This window comes from Pygocentrus nattereri, chromosome 30, assembly GCF_015220715.1.
Source record: "Pygocentrus nattereri isolate fPygNat1 chromosome 30, fPygNat1.pri, whole genome shotgun sequence".
NCBI classification, from domain to species: domain Eukaryota; kingdom Metazoa; phylum Chordata; class Actinopteri; order Characiformes; family Serrasalmidae; genus Pygocentrus; species Pygocentrus nattereri.
Window position 1 is genome coordinate 11,910,708 of NC_051240.1, and position 26,697 is coordinate 11,937,404.

Consider the following 26,697-nt stretch of genomic DNA (forward strand, 5'->3'; position numbering starts at 1 on the left):
AGCTTTCCCAGATCGCAGTGAGCAGGCATTCATGGATTGCAGGTAAAATGTAAAGACTTCGATGACATGACCTCTTTGGTTTATTGGTCATTCTGGGTCATCCTGGTTCAGCACTTGCATAGCTGCATCGGTATGCACCTTTCTTTGTATAAACACTTACTATTTTGGCTACTTAAGAGTTATAGTGGTAAACATTAGAGCAAAGTTGATGAAAGTTAGCTAGTCTTTGAAGTTGCACCTGTGGTCAAGGACTTTGGACTTACTTATGGACATACCTGTACACTTTCTGCATCTCTCTCTCTCTCTCTCTCTCTCTCTCTCTCTCTCTCTCTCTCTCTCGCTCTCTCTCTCGCTCTCTCTCTCTCTCTCTCTGTTTAGTGAGGATGTCAGCAAACGTGGCTTCACTGTCATCATTGATATGCGTGGCTCTAAATGGGATCTGATCAAGCCACTTCTGAAGACCCTGCAGGAGGCTTTCCCGGCCGAGATCTGTGTGGCGCTTATTATCAAACCAGACAACTTCTGGCAGAAGCAGAAGACTAACTTTGGCAGTGCCAAATTCACGTTTGAGGTATGTAAATATGTAAACAAAAAAGCTATATTTGTTTTCCTGCACTTTTCATATTATATGAATAGACTAGAATTTACTAAGTTGTATATCATATTTTGCTGTGCTAACATAATAAACATTTTTATTTAAATTTAAATTTGTCTTTTCTGACATTTCTGTGAGATATTTTACATCTTTGTAATTGTAAACGTGTCTGAATTCTAGTATGATTTGGTAATCACTTCTGAAGTGTATCAGAACCATTCAAGTCTGGCTTTAATATTGGGAGTTTGGAGAATACACTGATCAGGCATAACATTATGACCACCTCTTTGTTTCTGCACTCATTGTCCATTTTATCAGCTCCACTTACTGTATAGCTGCACTTTGTAGTTCTACAATTAGTCCATCTGTTTCTCTGATACTTTGTTAGCCCCCTTTTACCCTGTTCTTCAGAGGTCAGGACCCCCATGGACCCTCACAGAGCAGGTGCTATTTGAGTGGTGGATCATTCTCAGCACTGCAGTAACACTGACGTGGTGGTGGTGTGTTAGTGTGTGTTGCGCTGGTCTGAGTGGATCAGACACAGCAGTGCTGATGGAGTTATTAAACACTCTGTCCACTCACTGTCCACTCTGTTAGACACTCCTACCCTGTCAGTTCGCCTTGTAGATGTAAAATCAGAATACGATAGCTCTGCTGCTGCACAGTTTGTGTTGGTCATCCTCTAGTCCTTCATCAGTGATCACAGGACGCTACCCACAGGACGTCGTTGGCTGGATATTTTTGGTTGGTGGACTTTTCTTCAGACTTTTCTGAAACTGAGGTGTTTAAAAACTCCAGCAGCACTGTTGTGTCTGATCTACTTAGACCAGCACAACACACACTAACACAGCACCACCACATCAGTGTCACTACAGGGCTGAAAATGATCCACCACCCAAATAGTACCTGCTCTGTGAGGGTCCATGGGGGTCCTGACCACTGAAGAACAGGGTAAAAGAGGACTCACAATGTATGCAGAGAAACAGATGGACTACATTCTGTAACTGTAGAACTACAAAGTGCACCTATATAATAAGCGGAGCTGATAAAATGAACAATGAGTGTAGAAACAAGGAGGTGGTCATAATGTGATCAGTGTATATACCACATAAAGCTCAATCCGTGGGAAAAGGATTGCTGTCAAATGAATTCTAGATCATTGAAAATTGAACTGCACAGCGCATTGTTAGAACACATCAGCATACAGGTTTATTGTTGTTGGTTTCCTGTCAGCTGTAGCTGCACCCAAGTTTAAATAAAAGATGTCATATTACAGAAAAACAATGTTTCCTTGCATTTTAAGTGAAAGAGTTTTATGTACTATACACATAGTGATTAAGTTCTCCCCATACAGTCCATGGCACAGTCATATAAGTACATTCATATAAGCTCACTCATTCAAACCACGGCAGTTTTGCCCACCCAGTTCCCAGTGAAACTGTAAGAATGTTGTTATTGCAGACAGACTGTTGCAAAATTATTTGAAGTATTTGTGTTGTTCCTGGCTAAAGCACATGTCCAGAAGTTGTTGCAGTATCCCGGGAGTTTTTGTGAAGTAACAGTTAGGTGTACATGCTTGTAACTAGTAGGTCTCATGCAGTAACAAGGGAGCCAACAATGCGCTGTATTATTAAATGTGAGAACAGGAACGTAATCTGGTAAAATTATTTTAAAAAGCAATAAAATAGAGAGTAATTCCAAAATGTTTCTTAAACTAAACACCCCAAACAGTTACTCAGTGTCAAGACACAACTGACATAGAACCAGAAAAACATTTTGCTGTTCATGGAAAAAATGAAATACAAAAAAGTTGTAGATTATTAGCTTTGCTTATGTTTGCCTCAGACCAGCATGGTGTCAGTGGAGGGCCTGACCAAGCTTGTGGACCCATCTCAGCTGACGGCCGACCTGGAGGGCACCCTGGAGTACGATCACGTAGAATGGACGGAGCTGCGCGTGTCTCTGGAAGAGTTCACAGGTGGTGCTCTGCACCTCCTCTCCCGGCTAGAGGAGCTGCAAGAGATGCTGTCTCGCCAGGAAACGCCCGCTGACTCAGAGGAGGCACGCAGGTTGCTGGAGGAGCATGCCCGGCTCAGGAAGACCATCACAAAGGCTCCAGTGGATGAGTTGGACCACGAAGGCCAGAGACTGCTGCAGAAAATCCGGGATGGGGGAGATGGGAGGCTGTCTGGGGGGCCTGACTTCCAGAGCCTGGTACCCAGAGTCTCTGCTCTGCTGGACAAGCTGCAGGCCACTCGCCAACACCTGCTGCAAGCCTGGCACAACCGCAAGCAGCAGCTGGACCAGTGCTTTCAGCTACGCCTCTACGAACAGGATGCAGAGAAGGTGAGAATAGGAGGCAGAGATGAAAAGGAACTGACAGAACCAACAGATGAAAGGATTGAAAAGGAGAGGTGAAAGAAAGAGGGAGAGGCTTGTGTAAAAAAGGTTAGAGATGAGATATGATGTGGTCACAGTGATGTAATGGTGTTTTAAAGATGCAGTAGCATTGCATCAGTGTATTAAAGTGATAGTTTGGTGGAAGTCATCCTTACTTACATATGACAGATACTATGAAAAATGCTATGAAATCTCTGGGACATGATATCCCTAACCTAACCACAACCCCCCCACACAACCCCCCCAAAAATGATGCCAACTGGTCTGTGCATTTTAAGGCAAGGGTGTGAAGCTTCCATTGCTTGTTAGCTCCAGTGCAAAACTAATGAAGTAAACTTCAGACACCAAACACGTCTTGGCTGATCGACTACATTTGAGGTAATGGGAATGTTGTCTACCATTTTTTGCCAGACTACTTCTTTAAGTTAATGTATGCTTGAAGTAATGAGGCATAATGTAATAGAACTCCATGGGACAGTAATTGGGTGACTGTAAAATCACAAGTTAAATAGGAAGTCATAATTGTGTAGCAGGGAAATACTGATGTTTAGTTAAGCAGCCAGTTCAGAATGATGAAATAGTGAGTTAATGAAGCACGGAATGCTGAGGTATGTCTGCAATTCAGTAATGATGATGTTTCCACTTTGCTTTCCTATGAGGCGGGTTGTGTGAGGGAGACGGTGTGCCGCTTAAGCCCAAACTGAGCTGGAGTCTCACACTCCACAGCCCTGCTGGCACAGTCCATCTGTGCTCTGATATCGCCAGAACACCACTGGGAAGCGGCCTGAGAGACAGGCGGGAAGAGAGAGAGAGACAGGAAGAGGGAAGAAAGACTGGATGAGAGATAGACGGGGAGAGAGAGATAGACAGAGAGACCAATAGAGAGACAGAAAGACAGAGAAAGAGGAGAGTGACAGGTGGAGAAAAGGTAAAAGGAGACAAATGAACTGAGCAGAGACGATGAGGTGGAGAAAGGGAGAGAGCGATAATGAGAGCGAGAGTGACAGAAAGAGAGAGAAAGGTCTGGTCAGGTGGTATCAAGGAAAATAGGATGGTAAGAAGAAAAAATGAACAGAGAAGAGGAAGATGAAGAAAGAGAGAGAAAGGAATAGAGCAGTGAGAAGGACGGGGATGAAAGAATGAGGTGGAGAGGGGTTAGTAAGAGAGACTGGAACAATGGAGATGTATAGTAAGCCACAGAAAGAGAAAGTGGGAGACAGAGAAAGAGAGAGATCAGGAGTGAGTTGTAAGGTTTATATTCAGACTGTGAGGAACTAAATTATTTCTTGCCTTGCATCCTCTGTTGAACAAATACGTCCGCTCTCTAGTAAATATTTATGCGGAAACTCGTGTGCTCATTGGTTCGCCCTCGTAATCTATGGGCTGTGAGGGTCGTTAATCACTATATGTTCATGACTGCTCATAACAGGAAGCACTTTAGACTCAGCTAACTGTGTGTGCTGTCTCTCTCTCTCTCTCTCTCACTCTCACTCTCACTCTCACTCTCTGTAGATGTTCGAGTGGATAGGGCACAATAAGGAGCTGTTCCTGCAGACTCACACGGAGATCGGAGTGAGCTACCAGCACGCCACTGACCTGCAAACGCAGCATGACCACTTCGCCATGAACTCCATGGTAGGATATCTTAGAGTACATTTCCGAGTGTGGACAGTAATCTAATTAGTAATCTATAACCGTATATTTACCTTATTCACTTTATCACTCATATGTCAGCATTTGCAATTGGAGCATTCGCAAAATGCTATCAGAAGAATTTTGTTCTCTTTTTTGGTTTTTCTCTCTTTTTCCTTTTTTAATTTTTGGATTTTTACAAAACCTTTAATATTTTATAATGAATGAACCAATGAAAAGTTTTTTTGAAGTTGTTTTTAAGTTTTTGCTTAGCTAGATTGTTTGATGGGTTAGAGATAGCTAGATTGTTTGCCAAATTAGAGAACTCATTAATCATTTCATGGGTTAGTTAGCTAGATCATGTGATCAGTCAGTGGAAAAATTGGATGAATTAGAGTTAGCTAGATCGTTCGATGAGTTAGAGTTAGCTAGATCGTTCAATGAGTCAAAATTAGCTACATTATTTGGTGAATTTGGTATGTGTTCACACAAAGCTGATATCAACTATGTAATTTCCATACTTGAGCTAGATTGTCAGAAGTGTCATAGCTGATTGATAACTGTAAGACATTGTATGGCAGTGCGAGTATGGCTTTAAGCCCTTCACAGTTGAAGACTGGCTAGTAGAGCTGGGCGATATGGCAAAAAGTTATCACGATAAACAAAATTCATATCGTTCAATATCGATAAATATCACTATAAATGTCAGTTCATTATTTCTTTCAAGGATGACGGCTGATTTTTGCTCCTGGGTGGTTAGTCACTGTTACAAAATATCCTTTATAATCAAAACATGACAAACACCAAACAATGGATCATTTCATGGGACAGTGGGAGAAAGTGTATGGAGAGCTGTTTTTATTAGCTGGAAAAGAGCGGCCGCAGTTTTTGTAATAATCATAATTTTAGAATGAAAACAGATTCTTTTTAGCTGTCTGGTGATGAGTGCTCGGCTATCCCATTACAAACGCTAAACAAGTGGCCAGTAACAGTGCTAAACTGTTTAGTTTCACAACAACGTCAACTTAGTATGAGCAGCTGGCTCATTAGCTGGCTCTGCACATCAGTGATGGATCATACTGTCTTAGTGCCATCAGTCCTAACACAGCCACGTTAGAGCACATTACTGTATTCAAACACCAGCTAGCAGACAACTGGATTTCTCTATACTATCATAGTGTTTGAAGGATGAACCGCAATATATCAACAAGAGTCCTCCTGCTAGGTATGTTTAAACTGAAAGCGGTGCTTTTGTGTCGTGTTTGATCTACAGTATCGTCTATTCGCTGTGTTGTGCAAGTGATGGAGCGTTGCTTCAAGTTAGCCAACTGCTAAAATCAGCTAGCCTGGAAAGATAGCGCTCTCCCACTTTCCAATGCCTCACAGCTTCCTCAATTTACTTTAGTTTAAATCAGAGCTGTAACTAACATGAACCCACTTCTTTCTTTTACTTACTTTGCTTGGGAATGCACTAATAATAAAATATGATTTTAAGCGCTGTAATAGCGCTGTAGTTGTGAGTATTGTGATTGTGATTTAATGCTACTAAACCTTGTTAGGATGTGCAGAAAGAGTTCACTCTAAGCCAGTATAGTAACACCACTGATCTCGTCAGTCACACTTGGTCACAGATCTCCGGTCGCTCCACTCAAACAGGGAATGCATAACTCTGCATTTCAGCCGTTGCAAAAGACTCATCTTACTTGTTGCCTCCACTCTCTAATCATCTAAAAACTCAGCAGTGCGCCCTCTCCTGGGGACAGGACACCAGGGCTGTCGCTAGACCGGGGAAGTGTGAGAATGGTGTATTATATAAAAATTTTATCAAACATGTCTTATCGCTCTATCGACGAAAAGGTATATCGCAATAATTATTGTTATCGTTTTATCACCCAGCCCTACTGGCTAGTACTGCATCCTGCTAGTGTTTAATGAACTGTGTTTCCATGTTTCTTTCCTCTCTGCCTGGCTCAGAATGCCTATGTGAACATCACACGGATCGTGTCAGTGGCCACACGGCTGTGTGAGGCAGGACACTACGCAGCAGATCAGATCCAGCAGGTATCAGGACAGCTGGACCAGGACTGGAAGAGCTTTGCCTCAGCCCTGGAGGAGCGCAGCGCCATCCTGGCCATGTCCTCTGTCTTCCACCAGAAAGCTGAGCAGGTAGTGTGTGTGTGTGTGTGTGTGTGCATGTATATATATTATATTATATTATTAATTTTTTTTCAACGCATTAACATTTTAAAATGTCTCCACAAAATTTCAGACTTTTGCATTTGACTGTATATGCTAAGAATTTCCTCAGACAGTATGTTGCATCTGGGAAACCCTCAGCAGAAACAGTGGCCAGTTTAGCCTAAAAGGCTTATGAATGCACCAAAATAATCCATCTTTTTAACAGAAAAGTGCAATAAAACATTATATGTACATATTATTTTACATGATGTTTAAAATGAAATGAGTCCTGTCACTATTTATTCCTAAACAGCAATTATTATCTTTAAAGCGCTGCTATCAGCTTACATATTAATCATTTCTCATATATGATTGCATTGCCCCTCATGCCTAGGCTTAATGTTATTTTGTTAATAATACTTATGGGCTTTAAATAGATGATATGTCATTTCCATTGATATTCCTTATGGCTTTCTTTTTTCAGTAATCATTTATCTAGCTAGCATAGTGAATTGTGTGGCATGTCTAATTCACTGTGTCTGTGAAAACACACTCCCATTTTGTATGTCCATATTACAGTAACCAAAGCAATTTTGGTCCTCTTTTTCAGTCCACTGATCTAATAACCTCCCATGGCTAAATGTGCTAACGTGGCTTATTTGGCTCGTTTGATTTATGTTCCCAATTTGTATGAGCTCCTGAACTGCTGTCTGGTTGTGTTCTCCTTTGGTTCTCTTTAATGAGAACATAGCTGTCAAATAATGTCCTCCTCACTGAATTTTCCTCCTTTTTTCTTACACCCATCATAACCATAAATATTTAAGGTAAAGGTAAAGCTTTGCTAATTTTGTCAACCCTGACAAAATCTGTACCTGAGTGGCACCTCCTGCAACCTCAGTAAGAAAGTGCTGTTATGCGAAAAAGTAGACCCAGTCCAGTAGACCCAACTCCATAAAACCTCAAGTAACCAGGGTATGAACATTGTGAAACTGACCTCAGAGCAGACTAATATTTCAATTTCCAGTAAACCCTGAACTCTTAGAGACAATCAGTGTATCAGAGATTTTCGTCTTCTTGGTTTTACTGTTTGTTTTTCACATTTTTGTCCCGTTCACAGTTCCTGTCGGGCGTGGAGAGCTGGACAAAGGCATGCAGTGAGGGTGGGCTGCCCACAGCCATGCAGGAGCTGGAGCTGTCCATCCATAGTCACCAGAATCTCTATGAGCAGGTGACCACAGCTTACACTGAGGTAAGAGTGGCTAACCTGGGCTTGACCCCTGTTGCATGTTGTCATGACATCCCTGTGCTGACTCCAAACCGTCCTGACTCCTGGTACCTTTCGCAGACACCAGCACTTTTGATTAAATATGAAATATATGAAATACATGAAATAAAATCACTCCCGTGTTAACCTGAAGTCTAGATATATTGTCAGTTTGCTGCACATTAGATTGACATTGCATAGTTATTTTAAAGGAGTTGCATAATATTTATATGGTTAGTTACATTCATGGTACATTCTGTATCCTCAGGCCTGAGTCTGTGCTTCCATCTTTTTCTGCCTATTTTATGTCAAATTGAATTAAGAGCATGGTGAAAATGTAAAGATAATTTTTCTTTCTGCAAAACAAGACTGTAGACAAAGCAATAACTTTTAATCAGATTCAAATTATAAAACAAAACGAAAGAAAACAAAAATAAGGTAGACACTGAGCATTGTTTCAATGAGCTAAAGGTTTTTGTTACTGCAGGCTATAACGTCTAAAATTCAGAGGAACTCCTTCAAGAAAAGATTTTCAGCATGCAGAACTTTTTAAGCAGTGGTGATTCTACAATGTATGCATCCCATTTAGAAAACTTAGCAACTCAGGAACTTTGTATATGTTGGATTGCAGGTCAGTCAGAAGGGGAAGACCTTGCTGGATGTGCTGCAGAGGCCGCAGCCGGCTGATTCTGGGTCAGTGACATCAGGGGCTGACTACAGCCAGGCGGTGCGGGGGGTGCTGGACGTAGTTCACGAGGTGGTGCATCAGTACCGCAGGCTGGAGGGCCTTCTGCAGCATCGCAAGCTCCGCCTTCACCAGAGACTGCAGCTGTGTGTGTTCCAACAAGACGTGCAGCAGGTGGGCTACATAAAACACACGCGGTTCAAACTCACACATACAGACAAGTGACAAATTAAAGTAAAAAGCTGAAAAAATAGAGAAACATAACAAGTGCAGGCCCTTTCAGACAGATGTACTACATGACAGAGTATATGAGTGGAGTGGAGAGGCAAACATTTCTTCTCCTCGCTCAAAGCATTCTGTAATCACTCCTCTCCGGCTCTGCGCCAGGTTTTTCACTTGGTGCTCCTCGCTCACACATCAGAGGAAAACTGCTCCATGTCTGCTCCATATGATTCACCGTATCATTATAATATTTATTTTATCTCTTGAACATATGGACAAGAAACTGCGCTTCATTTTATAAGTTATATAATTCTATATAGTATAATAAAAACAATGCATATGAATAGCTGTTGTGTGTGAGCTAAAGCAGTCATGTATCGCTCATGTCATGCGGACATAGTCAGTAAAGGACCGGCTTGAAGAATGGAGCGGTGCTGGGGTGATTTTAGAGTGAGAGAGAACACCAGTGCTCCAACTTTTTGCATTGCCACTCCATAGCAAAATCACGCCTCTCCCCATTCTGCACCATCCGCATACATGATACAATTAAGCAGTTACTATCCTACCATACACTGTGGCATGTATAAAAATGCTGAGCAGGCTTAGTTGATCTCGATGTTGGATCAAGATGGCAAGAGGAAGAGATCTATGGGTGCTTTCACCTGCCTTGTTTGCTGGAGATAAAAGATTTTTTCCTTACTTCGGACCATTTTGACCGGAGTGTTCACACCTATCAAAATAATCAAGTCAAGAAAAAACAGAATATCCTGCTAGAAGAAGAGAAAAGCATGCTCTGGTATTAAATTCTGATATTTAAACACTGTGTCCACTCACTGTCCACTTTGTTAGACAATTCTACCTTTTCAGTCCAGTCTCTGTTAAGTCAGAGATGAAATGTAGCTTATTTGCTGCTGCACAGTTTGTGTTGGTCTTCCTCTAGTCCTTCATCAGTGGTCACAGGACGCTGCCTATAGGACGCTGTTGGCTCGATATTTTTGGTGGGTGGCCCATTCTCAGTCCAGCAGTGACACTGAGTTGTTTAAAAACTCCAGTAGCACTGCTGTGTCTGATCCACTAAGACCAGCACAACACACACTAACACACCACCACCACATCAGTGTCACTGCAGTGCTAAGAATGATCTACCATCTACATAGTAACTGCTCTGTGAGGGTCCATAGGAGTCCTAACCACTGAAGAAAAGGGTAAAAGGGGGCTAACAAAGTGTACAGAGAAACAGATGGACTACAGTCTGTAAGTGTAGAACAACAAAGTGCATTTATATAGTAAGTGGAGCTGATAAAATGGACAGTGAGTGTAGAAACAAGGAGGTGGTCATAATGTTATGCCTGATTGGTGTAAGTGAACTTTGTAGAGGATTCAGTTTTCTTTCTGGTCCTTTAACAAGTTAAAATCACCCTGGCTCTCACATCTTATTGCTTTATCGTGTAGGCACTGCTGTCTTGTCACAAGGTCACAGGCAGGCTTTAGTACCTTATATGAACTGTGGTAATCTGTTTTCACTCGCTGAAGTGCTGGAAGACAGAGGATGTGAGCGATACAGAGTGGGAGCGGAGCGTCGTGATTTTTGCTCAGACCGTGCAGCACTTTTCAGAAAGTCAGAGCATCATTGTTTTCTCTTACTCTGAAATCAGTAAGAGAAGACGGTCTGTTTTTTACACCCTAACTACCATGACAGGAGTGTCATGAGTGACATGAGTATCGTGGCAGTGACTGTTACAGCTCACACACGATAGCCATAAACAGCGTCTGTGCCACAGAGCTGTTCAGCAGACCCACATACTGGAAATTCTCACTGATCACAACAAAGTTCTACAGACGTTACATAGTTTTGATTCGTCCATTTTGACGGTGTTAAAAGGATGTCCATTGGTTTACCCTTAGCAGTTTTTTGGCTTGTGTCAAATAGAGCAGTCATAGAGGAGTGGTTTCTCTGTCGTGTGAGCGAGGCGCGAGTGAGAAGCAAGTAATAGAAAACCTGGAGCAAAGCTGGCAGGATTACAAAACAAGGAGCAGAAATGTCTACCGCTCCCCTCGCATGCTCTGCTGGAAGACTTGCCATTTACATAGGTCTTTACCATAAAGCAAAACAAACAGTGAACTTGGAGCTGTTTTGTTTTCAAAATGCATAAATCAGTCAGACAACAAAACAAACTACAAACAGACTGTACTAAGACCACCTCGAATATGAGCACAGTTTGTTTTGGGGCTGTTTGGAGGGCTCTGAGTTCATTTGGCGAGTGGCGCTGCACAGAAAACCACGATCCAGCGGCCTGAGTTCAGTTCAGATGCTAAACCGGTCCGAATGTGAAAACAGCCTGTAGTGACATCTGCATATAGATCTATAGCAGAGGTGCTCAATACGTCAGTCATGATCAACCAGTCATTGATGTCATTTTGTAATCTAGACTAAGGCCCAATCCCATTTCACCCCTCGCCCCTACCATTTAAGCCCTTTTTTGAACAAGAATAGCTGACTTCTTCATATCACCAATGAATTAACGGCAGGCGATAATAAATAATTGCCTTATCCCGTTTTTGATAGCATATGATGCCCTAAATTTGACTAAAGCCCCTGAACTTTTCTCTGCCATCACTGAAGGCCGGTTCGCCTACAGAGCAGCGCTAATAGCCTGTTAATAAGACAATATGTGTGTTTTGGTTTTTTTTTTTTTGTTTTTTATTTGAGGGTTGTCCCATTTAGTAGGGCAAGATTTCAACCACTACCCTTTGTAACTCCGCTCCAAGGGGTTAGGCTGACACTCGAAAACAAGGGTAGTGGTAAAAAGAAGAAATGCCATTTGGCCAGAAAATGAGTGCAAGACCTGCCACAAAGTTTCACAGTGTCAAACTCCAAATGCATCTGCTTGATTTGCCAAGTAGCTATCGTACTTCCAAAGAAGGGGAATGTTGAGAGGCACTTCTGAACTATACACAGAAATTACGACGTCAATTCCCAGCTGAAAGTGAAGTCAGGAAGAAAAAAGTGGTCCAGACTACACAAACCTGGCTGACACTGTTCAGTGTAAATTATCAGAATAAAGTTAGTGTGATTTTTCAGTGGTTTGCCCTGTAATGCTGAATATTAATACAGGCTACTGAAGTGCATTAAAAAAAAGGGCTCAACGCTTTTAAAAAGGATGAGGCTAGGCTTTTTTTAAGGTAAATCACAATGAAAAATGGAAAAAGTCACCACAAAGGTATGGACACCCCTGATCTATAGGAAAGTCATCAGTAAATAGGGTTTGAATTGTGGTTGAAAGTACATTAAATACATTTAATGAACATGATGCTCTGCCTGATGCTCTGTGTGATGCTCATATCGTTTGTGCAGAAAAACAGAAAAGTGACTGTTCCTTAGGTGACTGAGCGTGTCAGTGCGATCAGATGTGTCAGCAAGAACTATATAGCTGGTGATACTATAGTAATGCTGCTGTGCATCAATCAGTTTTTAAAAAGGCAAAAACACATTTGATAGTCCTGTGGTGCAAAAAACCATAGATGCTGGTCTGTAGAACTGTGGAAAAAAATGAGTAAGTGCATAAAGAGTACAGTACAGGCCTAAAAGCTTGACTCCCACAGTGTGGGGGCTCACTTATGCCATAGGGAGCCAGTGGCAGGCAAGCTTTGTTTATAGCAAATCTGCTATGAGACACAGAGCGATTTTTCAACATGTACACGCAACATTACAGTGTTTGTTTGTGTCCAGCTGGACTTAAATGAACTCTGTAGGTGTTAATTTCATACTTTAGGTGTTAATTCAACACTGTGGTATTTTCTGTGTACACACACACCCACACAACGTTTAGCAGCTGAGAATATTTGCAGAGCAGTCTATTACACAGACTGCAGGAGTCAGCTCTTCAGCCGTTTTATGGAATATTAGCTGCTTCATGCAAGAAAACAAGTACTTTTCTGCATGGCTATGTTTGCATCCATGCCAATCTTGCCTCAGGTGTTTGCTGCCAAAAACCTCTATCCGTCCTACTGAAAGTACCAGTAACGTTTGGCAAACTGTAGGTGCTTAAGTTTGTTGATCCTTGACAGCAAAGGCCTCCTTCTGGCAACCCCCCCAAACAACTTCTGGTTATTTAGGAGGTGTTTGAATATAGCTTTTATAAACGCTCTGACCTAACACATTTCTGCAATTCCCTATCTGTGATGTTTGAAGATTTGTTGTCCACTCAGACCATCCTCCTCACTGTGTGTGGGTCAATATAGACATATGTTCTCTTCCCGGCAGATTCTCAACATCTCCGGTAATTTTATGCTTTTTAATTATTACTCTGATAGTGGAAATTTTTCAACTCTTATCTATTTTCTGGTAGCCATTTCCTGATTGGTGCAGCTCAACACCCTTTTGTTGCAAATAACTGCTGTATTCTCTGGTCTTTCACATACTGATGTATGAGGGAATTTGGCTTGTGTTTCAACCCTTATATATTCCCCAGTGAATCAGGAAGTCATGGCTGACCATTTAACTTAAAAACATAAAATATGATTGCATAATTTTTGCATAGTTTTCCACACCTTTAAAGTTCAGTCTTGGAAGTTGGTTGCATTTTGTGCTTCTCCTGATGAAATTAATCCCAAACACACAAAAGACTTTCTGTTTCTTAAAAGACTGTATATTTCCTTTTCTTGGTAGCAGCTTCTTGGTGACTACACATCCTTTCAGACCCATAGTGTTGAGTTGTCTTTAAAAATTAAAAGTCTTAAGTACTGTCTATCTGATGGTGACCGTTTGGTGGTGTCACGATTGGCCCCTCCCAGTCCTGTCCATGTGTTCGTGTTTTGTTTTGGTCTAGTCCACGTGTTTTCTTTGTTTTGGTTTCCTAGCCCGGCCGCTTGTTTTGTGACTCCACCCCTGATTGTCACCACCTGTTTTCCACCTGTTCCTCGTTATCCCTGTGTTTTTTAAGCCCTGTGTTTGCCCTTTGTATTCGCTGGTCTTTGTACTGTTTGATGTACTGATTGATTGTGTTTGTATGTTTGTTCGATGTTTCTGTGTTTATCATGTCTACACTCTGTTCGCGTTGGCTATATGACCCTGGACTGTATCCACCCGACCCTGGATTTGCCCATAATAAAAGTTGCTTATCTCAGCATGTGCGTCTGCCTCCTCGCACCCCATTACAGGTGGTTAATACATTTTTGAACTCCAGTTTTGGAAGTTAATCTTTTTCAGCTAATTTCTTTCACCTTCATTGTGCAAGTGACTTATCTTATATCTACTCTCCTCTGAAAAATCTCATTCGCTCATCAATTTTGTTGCTCATTAGAAAAAAATCTGCAAGTAAGATTTTGGAATGACTTTTATTGAGAGGACAGTTGTAAGTCATTGGTTTTAAGATTATAAAGATTGATAGAGGACTTAAACATTAAACATTAAAACATTAGGGTGCACAAAAGTAAAGATTGGACCAATTAAATACTTAGATATTTTATACACATTTATATTGTACAGTGTTGGATGCTTTGTATAATTTTATGTTAAGTAGTTAAATATGTCTTTGTATTTTTATGACATTGGCAGATTTCTTAAAAATAAATAAATTGTACTTAATGTCAATTTTGACTGGAAATTAAATCAACAAAAGAATCTCTGTCTCTTGTGCAGTACTGTACATGCATGTGTGCAGAGGGACAGGTGCATGAATGCATGTATGAGTGTGTATGTGTGTGAGAGCGTGAGAGAAAGTGAGTCACAGTGCAAAGTGAAATTGCCCTCCATCTTCCCCGGGGGGTTTCAGTATTATGCTTGGACTCCACTGAATGCGCTCTGGACAATACACTGAGCTTCCTGTGAACCGAGACCTATTATTACACACTGAATGCTTCTCGTTCAGACACTTTTCTGGGTCTCAGTAAGGTGGACAGCAGTCTTTAGCTGCTATGTGGGGCCCAAAGCTAGTTGTGCTGAAGTTTACCTCACATCACAACACCAATAAAGGGCCAGAGTGATTGATTAGGTGTTGAATGCTATTGGAATTATTCTTTTACACATTGGCTCAATAAAAAGAGCTAGGACACCATACTGTAAAGGGCTGCAAAACTAATCAATGTATTGATAAGGACGATACTTATAAAAATTAGTTGACAGTGAAGCTTCTTGTCAGTTATGTATTGTAAATGTTACTCATTATATAACTAATTGTATATTTAACTATGTAATTATTCATGGTAATATCTCTGGACTTCTGAGGGTTAAAATGTGTCTCTCAGTCCTGTGAAGATGTTTGCGAGTTAAATCTGATTTATTTCTTCACATCTCTGTTGTGTCCCATTTGCTGAAAGCCTAAAGCTGTGGAATTTGATGCTTCTGAATCTATTCAAATTTGAAAATGGACAAGACAAACAAATTGGATTGGAGCATTACAGCTTTCTGCAGGATTAGTCAGCTGTAATTCTGGATTTGAATTCTGAACCGTTTGTGCATGTCTGTGTGTCTGTGTACAGGTGCTGGACTGGATCCAGAACCATGGAGAGGCTTTTCTCAGTAAACATACTGGAGTAGGGAAGTCTGTACATCGGGCAAGAGCCTTACAGAAACGCCACGATGACTTCCAGGAGGTGGCACAGGTACGAAAAGTGTATGATGAGCTCGAACTGTGGCCATCATCAAGTGATAGCTACTGAGTGTGACAGCTTGAAGCAAGATAGCTAATCAGCCAGTTTGGCCACTTTAGGCTTGTACTTCATGTACAGTGAAAAAAAAGACAAACTGTTAATCGTTTTCTTTTATGACAATTATTCTTCAGCTAAAATTTTATGAAGGTGACAGAGAGTCACCTAAAGTCACATAAAGTGCTTTTAGTGAAAGATGTTTTGTTCTTAAATGAAAGGGCAGAATAATTTCATTTACTTTTTTTACTGAGGATTAGGTTCAGAGTTTGGCTATTTAAATTATTAGTACCTGTAAGGTACTTACACATCATTACTGTTGGAACAAAACCTTGCACTTCCAGAAAAGTCGCTTTAGAGGAGAAGAAAAAGCGTTCTTCTCTTCCATGTAAATCGATGTTATCCTAAGTTGTTTTGGACCATTTCTGACACAATGTAAACACACAATGTAAATACGAAGCGACTTCAGCTTTGTAAAACAGTCAAACGTTGAGAGACAATTTACAAGAAACTATTCAACTTCTGAGGAGAAATGTCCTGGCGAAGATGGCAGGAAAGCGGCTATTTAAGCTAAAGCTTAAAGTAGAGCAAAGTAGCTAGGTCCACGTTTTCGTTTATATGTTCAGCCCATACTAGAACATTATCACATACTGAGACATCCTGGACATAAAATGTTGTGGCTTCCAAGGTGAAAGGACAAAATGGCTCTTCTTCACATTTGGGTTGTGACTCCTGACCAAACCTGGCTTTTAATGCAGTGCCGGTCGGATTTCTCGCTCTTCCAGTTGTGTCTTTGTTATATGCTGCCATAGACTGTCCATGCGCTGCACTTCCGCACTTCCAATTTCCGCCTTTTGCGTTCCATCAATATTACGTTATAAATTAAATATTTAGAAGATTGATTTTTGACATTTGTGAATCAATTCAGAATCGTCCACATCGGCATCACGATGCATCTAAGAATCGACACCCCCCACCCCCCAACCCCTAATATACACATATTGCTGCTGTTGGGAATAAATCTTGTATCTCCATTTTGGCATTTTGCAGTTCATTTTTTGACATAATTTGAAAAGGCCAGTTGCCCTTTATGTTCTGTCAAAATGTCATGATGAACGGACCAACAGAAATGGTCCAAAGTTATTTGGAAAAAATTCTTTATCTATTTACTTACATTAAAAGTTAAGAACATTATTCCTTCTCCTGTGAAGTGACCTTTTTGGAAATACGAGGTTTTGTCCCAACAGAAGCAATCTATGTATCTGTGTAGTGCAGAGGGAATAAATATATGGCTACACACAGAAGCAAACATGCATGTGTGATAGAGAGAGAGTATAAAAGGAAACGTGTGTGTGAATGTTTGACTGGGGGCTGGTCTAATTTGCAGTCTATTATTTCAAATGATTTTATTTTTCTTTCCTTTTCCTTTTTCACTTACTTCCCCTCCCTCCCTCTTTCTGTAGAACACGTACACTAATGCTGATAAGCTGTTGGAGGCGGCGGAGCAGTTGGCTCAGACTGGAGAGTGTGACCCTGAAGAGATCTATGCTGCTGCTCATCATTTGGAGGTCAGAGTTCAGGAGTTTGTACGCCGAGTGGAGCAGAGGAAACTGCTGCTGGATCTCTCTGTTTCCTTTCACACGCACACCAAAGAGGTAAAGCACGCAGTGTAAAGCTGCATGTGTTTGGAGACTTGAATGTGTTTGAGTAATTGGTGTGTGGTTCATTAAACCAGAGACTCTATCAGAGGTGGTGACAGTTCACTGGCTGAAATATGAATGGGATTACTTGTAACTTGTAATAGGACATCCCTCAAAAAATGTCTAGAAGGCAGCAGATGTTCCTCTAAAATGTATATGTATCTTTCAGTGTTAAACTGCCTTCATATATGTGCAAGTTACCCCCATACTATTAATACAACATGCATTATTTCCCTAAACAGCCTGGAAGGTTGATTCATCAGACCACAATACATGTTTCCAGTTTGCATCATTGCATTTGCCCTCAAGCCCAGAGAAGTTGGTTGTTTTCTTAATGTTGTTCACATACGGCTTCTGCTTTGAGTGATTGATCATCTTAGTTTTGGTCTTTTCTTTCACGCACAAAGATTTCTCCAGATTCCTGAATCTTTTGAGATTATGCACAGTCGAGGAAGAAATACCTGACGTCTTCGCAATCACTTGTTGAGCAACATTATTTTTAAACTGTCGGATTATTTACTGCCACGTTTTTTGGCAAATTGGCAAGCCTCTGTCTGTCTTTGGTCGCCACTAAGAATAAATATCTTCTTCCTGTTCTATTTTTGTTTGAATACAGTTCAAAGTGGATTTATAAATCACTGCTGTTTTATATGCATTTCACATACAATCCTAACATTTTTGGAATGGACATTTGTATTGTAGGAAGTTTGTCTTTCAGTTGTAAAAGCCAGTCATCTAGTTGGCAAAGGTGCAGCTTAGCCTGTCACATTCTTTCTAAGCCGCAAGCACATATTTCAGATTCTGCAGTCTTTGCTGCAGTCCTGACTGGTTTTTGACTAATGTTACTAAAGTCCTTGTGACAGAGACACTATCAGAGCAGTAACCGCCGTAAAGAATGTCAGACCTTAGCCCCTCCTTGTTATAAAGACGCGTGTATATATTATCTGGAATAACCTGAAAAATACATGTTTTATTTGAATCAGAGAGCACAAATTGACCATTTTTACCCAAGATTTCAAAGATGGTTTTGAAAATATAAGCTTGGCTTTCATTCTTAGAAGTTGCCCCCATTCACATACATAGAAGCCTGGTCTAGTATGACTGGAACTAACTGCTCGAGGCAGTTTGAGTGAGTGCATGATTAAGTTTTTAAGTTTTTAAGCTTTTTTAACTGTGTTGATTTCAGTGAAATCAATATATGCTTATGAAAAAGAAGGAAGAAAAAATATTTACAACTTAATAACAGTCAGTGTATCAAAGCCTACCTATGTATGAACACACCAAGAGATATTTATACAATAATGAAATTTGCTAGTGATGCACTGAAATGGAAATCCTTGGCTGAAACCAAAATCAAAATACTTTGCCAAAATCTGTAACTGAGTAAATTAATAATTTAATAAATAAAAACATTTTCCATCAAAAATAAACTTTCAAAAAATGGTTTTAGTATGCAGGCTTCAGTGCCATGAAATCCAGTGTACTTCACAACATAGAACAGTCGGTTGGTCAACATTATTATTACGTAATCATTATCATTATGTGTAATTATATTATTCCTCCTCTTGGTACTCGACACGAACAGAGGTCTAACTGTTTAAACACATCTCCGCTCACCAGTGAACGAGAGAGCCAAGGGGACAAACTGGTTTTAACTCACTGTTTCTCATTTTCTCTACCATTACAGTTATTGGTAAAGTCTTAGATTTTAACACATTGTTTTAGGCCTATGAAATTTTTGTTTTTGTTTTTAGGTCAAGATTTTTCACCATTTTTCTCTTTCAGCTGTAAACCAGGAGTGCCATGTTTTTTCTGTTTGTTTTTTATATTTTTGGCTGAATATTTTTGGCAATGAAAATTTCAGTGCATCCTTATAATTTATTATACACTCACCGGCCACTTTATTACATACACCTTGCCTTCAGAACTGCCTTAATTCTTCGTGGCAGACTTTCAACAAGGTGTTGGAAACGTTCCTCAGAGATTTTGGTTGGTTATTTGAGTTACTGTTGCCTTTCTATCATCTGGAACCAGTCTGCCCATTCTCCTCTGACCTCTCACATCAACAAGGCATTTTCGTGCACACAACTGACCACTCACTGGATATTTCCTCTTTTTTGGACCGTTCTCTGTAAACCCTAGAGATGGTTGTGCGTGAAAATCCCAGTAGATCAGCAGTTTCTGAAATACTCAGACCAGCCCGTCTGGCACCAACAACCACGCCACGTTCAAAGTCACATAAATCCCCTTTCTTCCCCGTTCTGATGCTCGGTCTGCGCTTCAGCAAGTTGTCTTGACCACCTCTACATGCCTAAATACATTGAGTTGTGGCCGTGTGATTGGCTGATTAGCTTTTTGTGTTAACAAGCAACTAAAACCTAATAATATACTGTAATATAGTATACCTGTACCTAATAAAGTGGCTGGTGAGTGTATAATTTGTCAATTATGTTATGAAATGGACTGATGCTTAAATAATTGCTGTCGTAATAAAACCTGCATATCTATTTTGTGTTTTTTTACCCGATTTGCAAATTCTGTTCTTTACACTGTGTAAAAATTCATTACAAATTGATCAATAGAAATGTATGAAAAACTTATTATCTACATTACACTAACTTAAATTCGATATTGAGAGTTTTTATGTTCTCCTGTAAAGTTATCAGTGAGATCGTTATTGATGCTGGTGATGTTTTGGCCACGGTGGTTTTTCTAGCAGCAGCATGTTTACTACTGCAGTGATTCTAAAGAATGATGTATGTATTATCCTGCACAGCCACTGTGTTTGATCTGCTTTACGTATTTGCTGGTTGTAAATGTTCTGATCCTGCGAACAATAATCACATCTCTGCTGAAGAGTAAGCAGAGTTACTGCCCCTGTAATCCTGCACACGCTCTCGCACACTCTGAGATACTCTGTGTTACCAGGGCAACAGCAGAAATTGCTGATTTTTCTTGTTGTTGATTTTGTCTGTAAGGATTAGTAGCTGTTGCTATGCTGGAGCAGGTGTGTGTGTGTGTGTGTGTGTGTGTGTGTTTCTGTGCAGAGTTCTTTGAAGAAGCTGTATATATGCTAGGAGCCCACAGTTCGATTCGCAATACGGGGCTCTTGATTCAGTATTCTCACAATGTTTCTACTAAATTTGAATGAAGAAAACTAATAACTAGAATCAAGGTGTATAATTTAATAATGACACTAGAGCTTAGAGGAGAAGTGGTGCTGGGGTTCGTTGGAGTTTGCAAACTTTGGTGTTCAAATAACGCAGTTGCATTAGATGCCACAACTAATAGAATATCCTTGCTCCACAATGCATTGTCACATCTCCATGATGCTCCTTGTCACAGTTTTGCATTGTGATATCTATGTCACACCCCTTTATATACTATATATGTGTATGTAGGTTTGTGTGTAATGCACCTTAGTACCCTTCAAAAGTGTGGACACACCTAATTAAATGTATGTCACATTTTTCATGATCATGAAGATATTTTATTAAGCATGTTTCCTTTTCCTTGAGATAGTAGTTAATACCTGTGCATGAAGTTCTTCACAACAGCAAGAAAATACATTCTGAAAAAATATTTTCTGAAATGCTTCCAAACATAAAGTTGTCAACAACCAGCAGGTTGTCTCAGCATATGTGGAACTTCTTGAGATCTGTTAGAAAAACACCCCAGGTGGTCAAGAGTGTGTAAAACTGGATTAAGAAAAATGGAGCAGGGGAATCTGTAATATAGCAGTTTTTGTTTGGCCAAATCAAGTCAAATCAAGTCGGTTTGCTGTCACATCACATTTACACAGGTGAAAGGTGAGTGAAAATCTAAGGTGCGTAGCCCTCTTATAGAATATAAATACAAAAATTATAGAAATATCTAAGTTTTGTATATATATATATATATATATATATATATATATATATATATATATATATACATTTATGGGCCACTTTATTAGGTAAAGGTTGGGCCCCCTTTTGCCTTCAGAACTGCCTTAATTCTGCCTTAAAAATGCATTGCGGCATTTGTGTTAACAAGCAACTAAATAGGTGTACCTAATAAAGTGGGTGGTGTGTGTGTGTGTGTGTGTGTGTATATATATATATATATATATATATATATATATATATATATATATATATATATATATATGTATGAATATACACATATACACAATATACACTAGTGTTGTAATATACTGTTATACACAGGTACACAAGGACAGAATACTGACAGAAATATATGGATAGAAGATGTACAAGATGTCAATCTATATGTGTAAGTACAGATTTGCTAGATTGAAGGTGCAGAGGATCAGAGTGAGTCTGATGAGATGTGGATGAGGTGGTGATTGTCCATGGAGATGATGACTCAGAGGTGCAGTGACAGGCCTATAGACCAATACACCAGCACTACTGACTGTTCAGCAGCTTCATGGCCCAGGGGAAGAAACTGTCTTGGAACCGGCTGGTTCTGGACTTTATGCTTCTGTACCTCCTTCCGCTCGGCAGCTGTGAGAACAGACAGTGGCTTGGGTGAGTGGAGTCCTTTAGAATCCATCTGGTCTTCATCTGGCAGCAGCTGATGAGGACCCCGGTGATGTGCTGGGCTGTCCGCACCACCCTCTGCAGAGCTTTCCTCTCTATGGCAGTGCAGTTTCCATATCAGGAGGTGATGGAACCTGTTAGAATGCTCTCCACAGTACATGTGTAGAATGTTCTGAGGATGCGGGGGTTCATGCCAAACCTCTTCAGCTGCCTGAGGTGGAAGAGGCCATGTGTTATTTCTTAGTTTAAATGTCTTCACTATTATCCTAAAATGTGGAAATTAGTGAAAATAACCTAACCACATTATGAATTGGTGTGTCCAAACATTTGACTGGTATTGTAGAAGTGTTTAGGAAGATTAGTATGGGGTTACATCTAGTAACCCAGAGTCTTTGTAATGTTTAGTTGAAGAATTAGACACTCGCAGATAAAAGATAAAACGTAAGGTTTGTTCACATGAGAATGAACCGAAATAACAGGGTTAACACCAGACTGAGCAGCACCAGATCAACAAAACACAATGCTGGGCGAAAACGATGACTGAGTCAGAAAAACAAGCAAGGGACGTTAACAAAAAGCAAACATTCAGGTAGCCAAAAGGACAAATCCAAGAATCAGTCATGAGACAACAAAGCAAGGTCATAAACAGGGTAGCAGTCAAACAGAAACTGGCTCGGTATGCCCTGACAGATCAGGGGCAATACTTCACAAAGACACGGTGCACACAGACACAAGTGATAGTAATCAGTATTCAGGTGACTGGGATCTGCTGGGTGGTTTGTGATTGGCTGATTGGCTGATGGAGTCACAAAACCGGCAGAAGGATTCTGGGAAGTGGAGTACATAACAGAATGAGAGTCTGAATGAGAACTGGGAAGCGTGACAGTCTTAAATAAGTGAATATTTGAGACATATTACACATTTGAAAGCCCATACACTGCCATTCAGCCTGAAGTTACTGGCGTTGCATTAGCTGCTAAATTTTACAAATTTGTGAAATGTCTGTTCTTGTATGAGCTTGTCTGCTTTAAAGTGGATTGGGTCTAAATATTCCTATTTGGCAGAAGGTTGTATTTGTCTTATTGTAGTAATTATTATTTTATAATAATAATAACAACAACAATAATAATAACAACAATAATTATTATTATTATTGTTATTATTATTAACATTAACATTATTAATAATGTGTTATTTCATAGCTTACTCTTCATTACACTAAAACGTGGGAACCCGGTTTTTGAGTGAGTGTGTCCAAACTTTTAACTGGTACTCTGTGTGAACTGATTGTGAATGTATTGGGGGTGTAAGAATGTATTTCTGCATCCTGATGCGTTTTGGAATGTTAGATCCATAGATAAGAATAAGTATAAGACTAAGTATGTGCTTGTTTTTTTGCCAATGCTTTGGTTATTTTTTGTTTTGAAAGCTTCCAGTATTGTTTTTATAATCTGTATGAAATCCGATTTCGTGAAATATTTGCATAATTTCCAAAACAATTATAATCATATTGAACTGTTAAATCCGAGGTTTACACCTCCATTATTTATGTCTGTAATGCCTCTCTCTCTCTCTCTCTCTCTCTCTCTCTGTGTAGCTGTGGTCATGGATGGAGGAGCTGCAGAAGAGTCTGGTGGAGCCGGTATGTTCAGAGACAGTAGACTCAGTGCAAGAGCTGATCAGGCAGTTCCAGCAGCAGCAGAGCAGCACACTGGATGCCACTCTCAATGTCATTAAAGAGGGAGAGGAGCTCATCCAGCACTTACGGTGAGATTAGCAACTCGACAGCTTCAGTCAGTTTATTAACACCTCAATACTCATCAATGTTTACCAAATCACAAGCTTTTAGCTCTTTTTGAAGCCATAACTGCTTAAGTGTCTCAGCTTGTCAGTCAACAACATGTTGTCTTTACAGTTCATCATTTTCAATCACAAGGGTCCCACTTGCGCAGGGTCCCTCCTTGTCGAGTTTATTTTTTAGTTTTGCACTAAAACTATGAGGCTATTAAAGCTATCAAGTTAATGGAAGCTTATATCCCATCAATTAGCAAAGTTTTGAGTTGCTAAAAAACTATAAATCTCAAACAGGCGTTTAAATGGTTTCTGACACTATATAACAGTAGTTTGCAACCGGTGGGCCAAAACAATCATTACAATATAGACATTTGACGAAACATAATTTTAAATATTGCAGATATTGTTGATTCTTTGGAAAAATAAACTTTCATGTTTATGTCAAGCTCATTGATTGTTCTGGCAAAATGCTTGCTAGTTCTGTTTATATTTTTCGTACAAGTCATGTAAAACCTCAATTTTCAGTCGTATGGAACTCATCCATTATAGATAACTGTTAACCCCTTAAAATCCCAGTCTAATTACATACTAAGACTTATTGGTTAGTTAATACAGGGACTTCAATGCAAATTGGTTGATCTGTTCTTAGGTTATGGAACTGAGTAATAAAACTTCTCTGTGCTCTGGCCATTTAAGGGGCTAAAAGGGTCTTTCAAAAGGAAAGGTCCTGAGGCTCAGCCATCCACAGTAGATACACATACCTTATTTCAGGCAAAAAAACAAAAAAAAAACAAGCATAAACAGAAACGAAGAAAATATAGCAGTGAGTAGCATGCGCTGTGTTTCATGTGTGTGAGAACTGAATGCGAATAACTACCACTCTATGCTGTGCACTCACAGGTCTTTTCAAATGAAGCTTTGAAACCCAACAGTTTACTCCGTCACTTGGAGAATAAACATAACAAATATATACCTAAACCTGTCAAATTAGGCCAGAACTCTTTTGGCAACTTTCTTCTCTTCAGCCACACATTTGGCACTCGTTAGCTACCTCACTGGCCGACTTAGAAAAAATGATCACATCAGTAAAATTTTCTTGTTTACCGCAGAAGCTCTGCTATAGGTCAATCTCTTATCTGTAGAAATTTATAAAAAGATCCACAAAAGGCTTCATCAGGTCCGAGCTCAGGCCTGCTTTACATACATCAAACTTTGGTCCATTTTTGTAGATTACAGTGTGTCATACAGTGTAGAAACCACAAAAAATCCAACAAGTTGGATGGAGATTCCATAACGTGCTTTAAGGCAAGTATTTCACAAGTTAGGTATGCCATTTTAATAAGTGGAGTAAATATAGTGAAATTAAATAAATAAATAATAAATTCATGAGTGAATAAAACTATAAAACAGTAAATTGTAAAATCTAAGATGACGAGATCGAACAGCAAATCCACTCAATTTAGTGGAGCTTGAAAAGGCATAAATGCCTGGGAGAATAAATAAGCTTGTAAATTGGATTAAAACTGTCTGTTTAGGGATGATCTTAAGATGTTCTGTAGTTTGGGGGCTGCCACAGAAAAAGCCTGGTCGTCTTGAATCTCAACCGAGACTGTGGAATAGTTAAGAACAACTGGTTAGAGGAGCTCAAAACTCTGGAGGTGAAAAACCTTGTGATGTCTGTTAAATGGTGCGTGTTGTGTATGTTTGTGGGTGTGAATGTGGTCGTGTGTGTGTGTGTGTGTACAGGGACTCGGCGTTGGCGAGTAACAGGCTGCCCCACGCCAGCTCAGTGGCTCACATAGAGAGCGTGCTGCAGCAGCTGGACGAGGCGCAGGCCCATATGGAGGAACTGTTCCACGAGCGCAGGATCAAGCTTGACATCTTCCTCCAACTGCGCATCTTCGAGCAGTACGCCCTGGAGGTGTGTGTTTGTGGATATGTCGGTGTGTGTTTGTGGTCAAAACAGTGGGCTGTAGTGTGCTGGTGGCGAAGGACGGTTCATGAGTGTGTGTGTGCATGTTCAAATGTAATGGTGGGCTGCGGTGGGCTGGTGGAGAACAATGGGTTATAAGTTTCTCTGTGTGTGTGTGTGTGTGTGTGTGTGTGTGTACATTTGTGTCTGGGTTTGGTAGCCAGAGCCCAAAGTGCTTATCTAGCATCACTGTATTTGAACAGATGTGTTTGCCAGCCCAGTCTTTGTTTATTTATTTTTGGTCCATTATATGTGTGACTGTTTTGTGAGTGTTTGTGGAAGTGTGCTCTGTGTGATAGCTGACAGACAATAGTTGCAAAAATTGCTGCTCTGCATGCTTGTTGCTAGGGAATATGTGTCTCTGCTGGGTTTATGGATCCACCAAAATTTTGGCCACTGAAAATGGAAGAACATTTTAAAAATCCCAAAGATTAAATATGAATATCATTCCACAAAGACTTTACAAATAATTAATGGTAACGAAAATGAGAAATAGTGCTCAAAAATGCTGTTTGCTGTTTCTTCACTCTCCTGCAGCAGTCAGAGCCAACACATTCAAACTGTGCAGCAGATCAGCAGTAAAAGTGTTGTACATATGGAGCTTTATCACTGCTTCTGTAAGGGACATCAGATGTGATTTATAATCAAGAACATTTTCACTACAGGTTTGATAAAACTCCATAAGGTTCAATATTATTGCTGTCCAACAAAATAAGTTTCTCTGTTTTTGTTCATTTTCAATTTTCTACATAATTTCAACACACAAGCTGTACTTTGCATTGTGTGAACATTACATGATGAATGGACCAATAGAAATCCTGTAAACTTACCATATATATTTTTTAAAAATTATATTTAAGCTCTACAAGGACGCTACGCACCTAAGATTTCCACTCACCTACGCAGCTGTGTAAATGCGATATGACAAATGTGATTTGATTTGATATTTTGGAGATACTTGTTTTTCTTTGGACAACAGTGATATGCAAAATACAGCAAAACTATAGAAGTGTCAGCTTTTTTCAGTTCTCGACCCATTGTGTCCTGGCTGTGTGTGTGTGTGTGT

At 40.1% G+C, this 26,697-nt stretch overlaps 1 protein-coding gene across 1 annotated transcript in view; it reads left to right on the forward strand.

Moving 5' to 3' along the window:
- Positions 1-26,697, forward strand: part of kalrnb (kalirin RhoGEF kinase b) — a 127,387-nt gene that overhangs the window by 23,450 nt on the left and 77,240 nt on the right. Inside the window, exons 4-13 of the mRNA XM_017702160.2 lie at positions 379-571; positions 2,441-2,941; positions 4,508-4,630; positions 6,602-6,793; positions 7,923-8,054; positions 8,701-8,928; positions 15,457-15,579; positions 17,085-17,276; positions 23,463-23,632; positions 25,406-25,580. Coding sequence (XP_017557649.1) covers positions 379-571; positions 2,441-2,941; positions 4,508-4,630; positions 6,602-6,793; positions 7,923-8,054; positions 8,701-8,928; positions 15,457-15,579; positions 17,085-17,276; positions 23,463-23,632; positions 25,406-25,580 — 2,029 coding nt within the window. The remainder of the gene's footprint in view (positions 1-378; positions 572-2,440; positions 2,942-4,507; positions 4,631-6,601; positions 6,794-7,922; positions 8,055-8,700; positions 8,929-15,456; positions 15,580-17,084; positions 17,277-23,462; positions 23,633-25,405; positions 25,581-26,697) is intronic.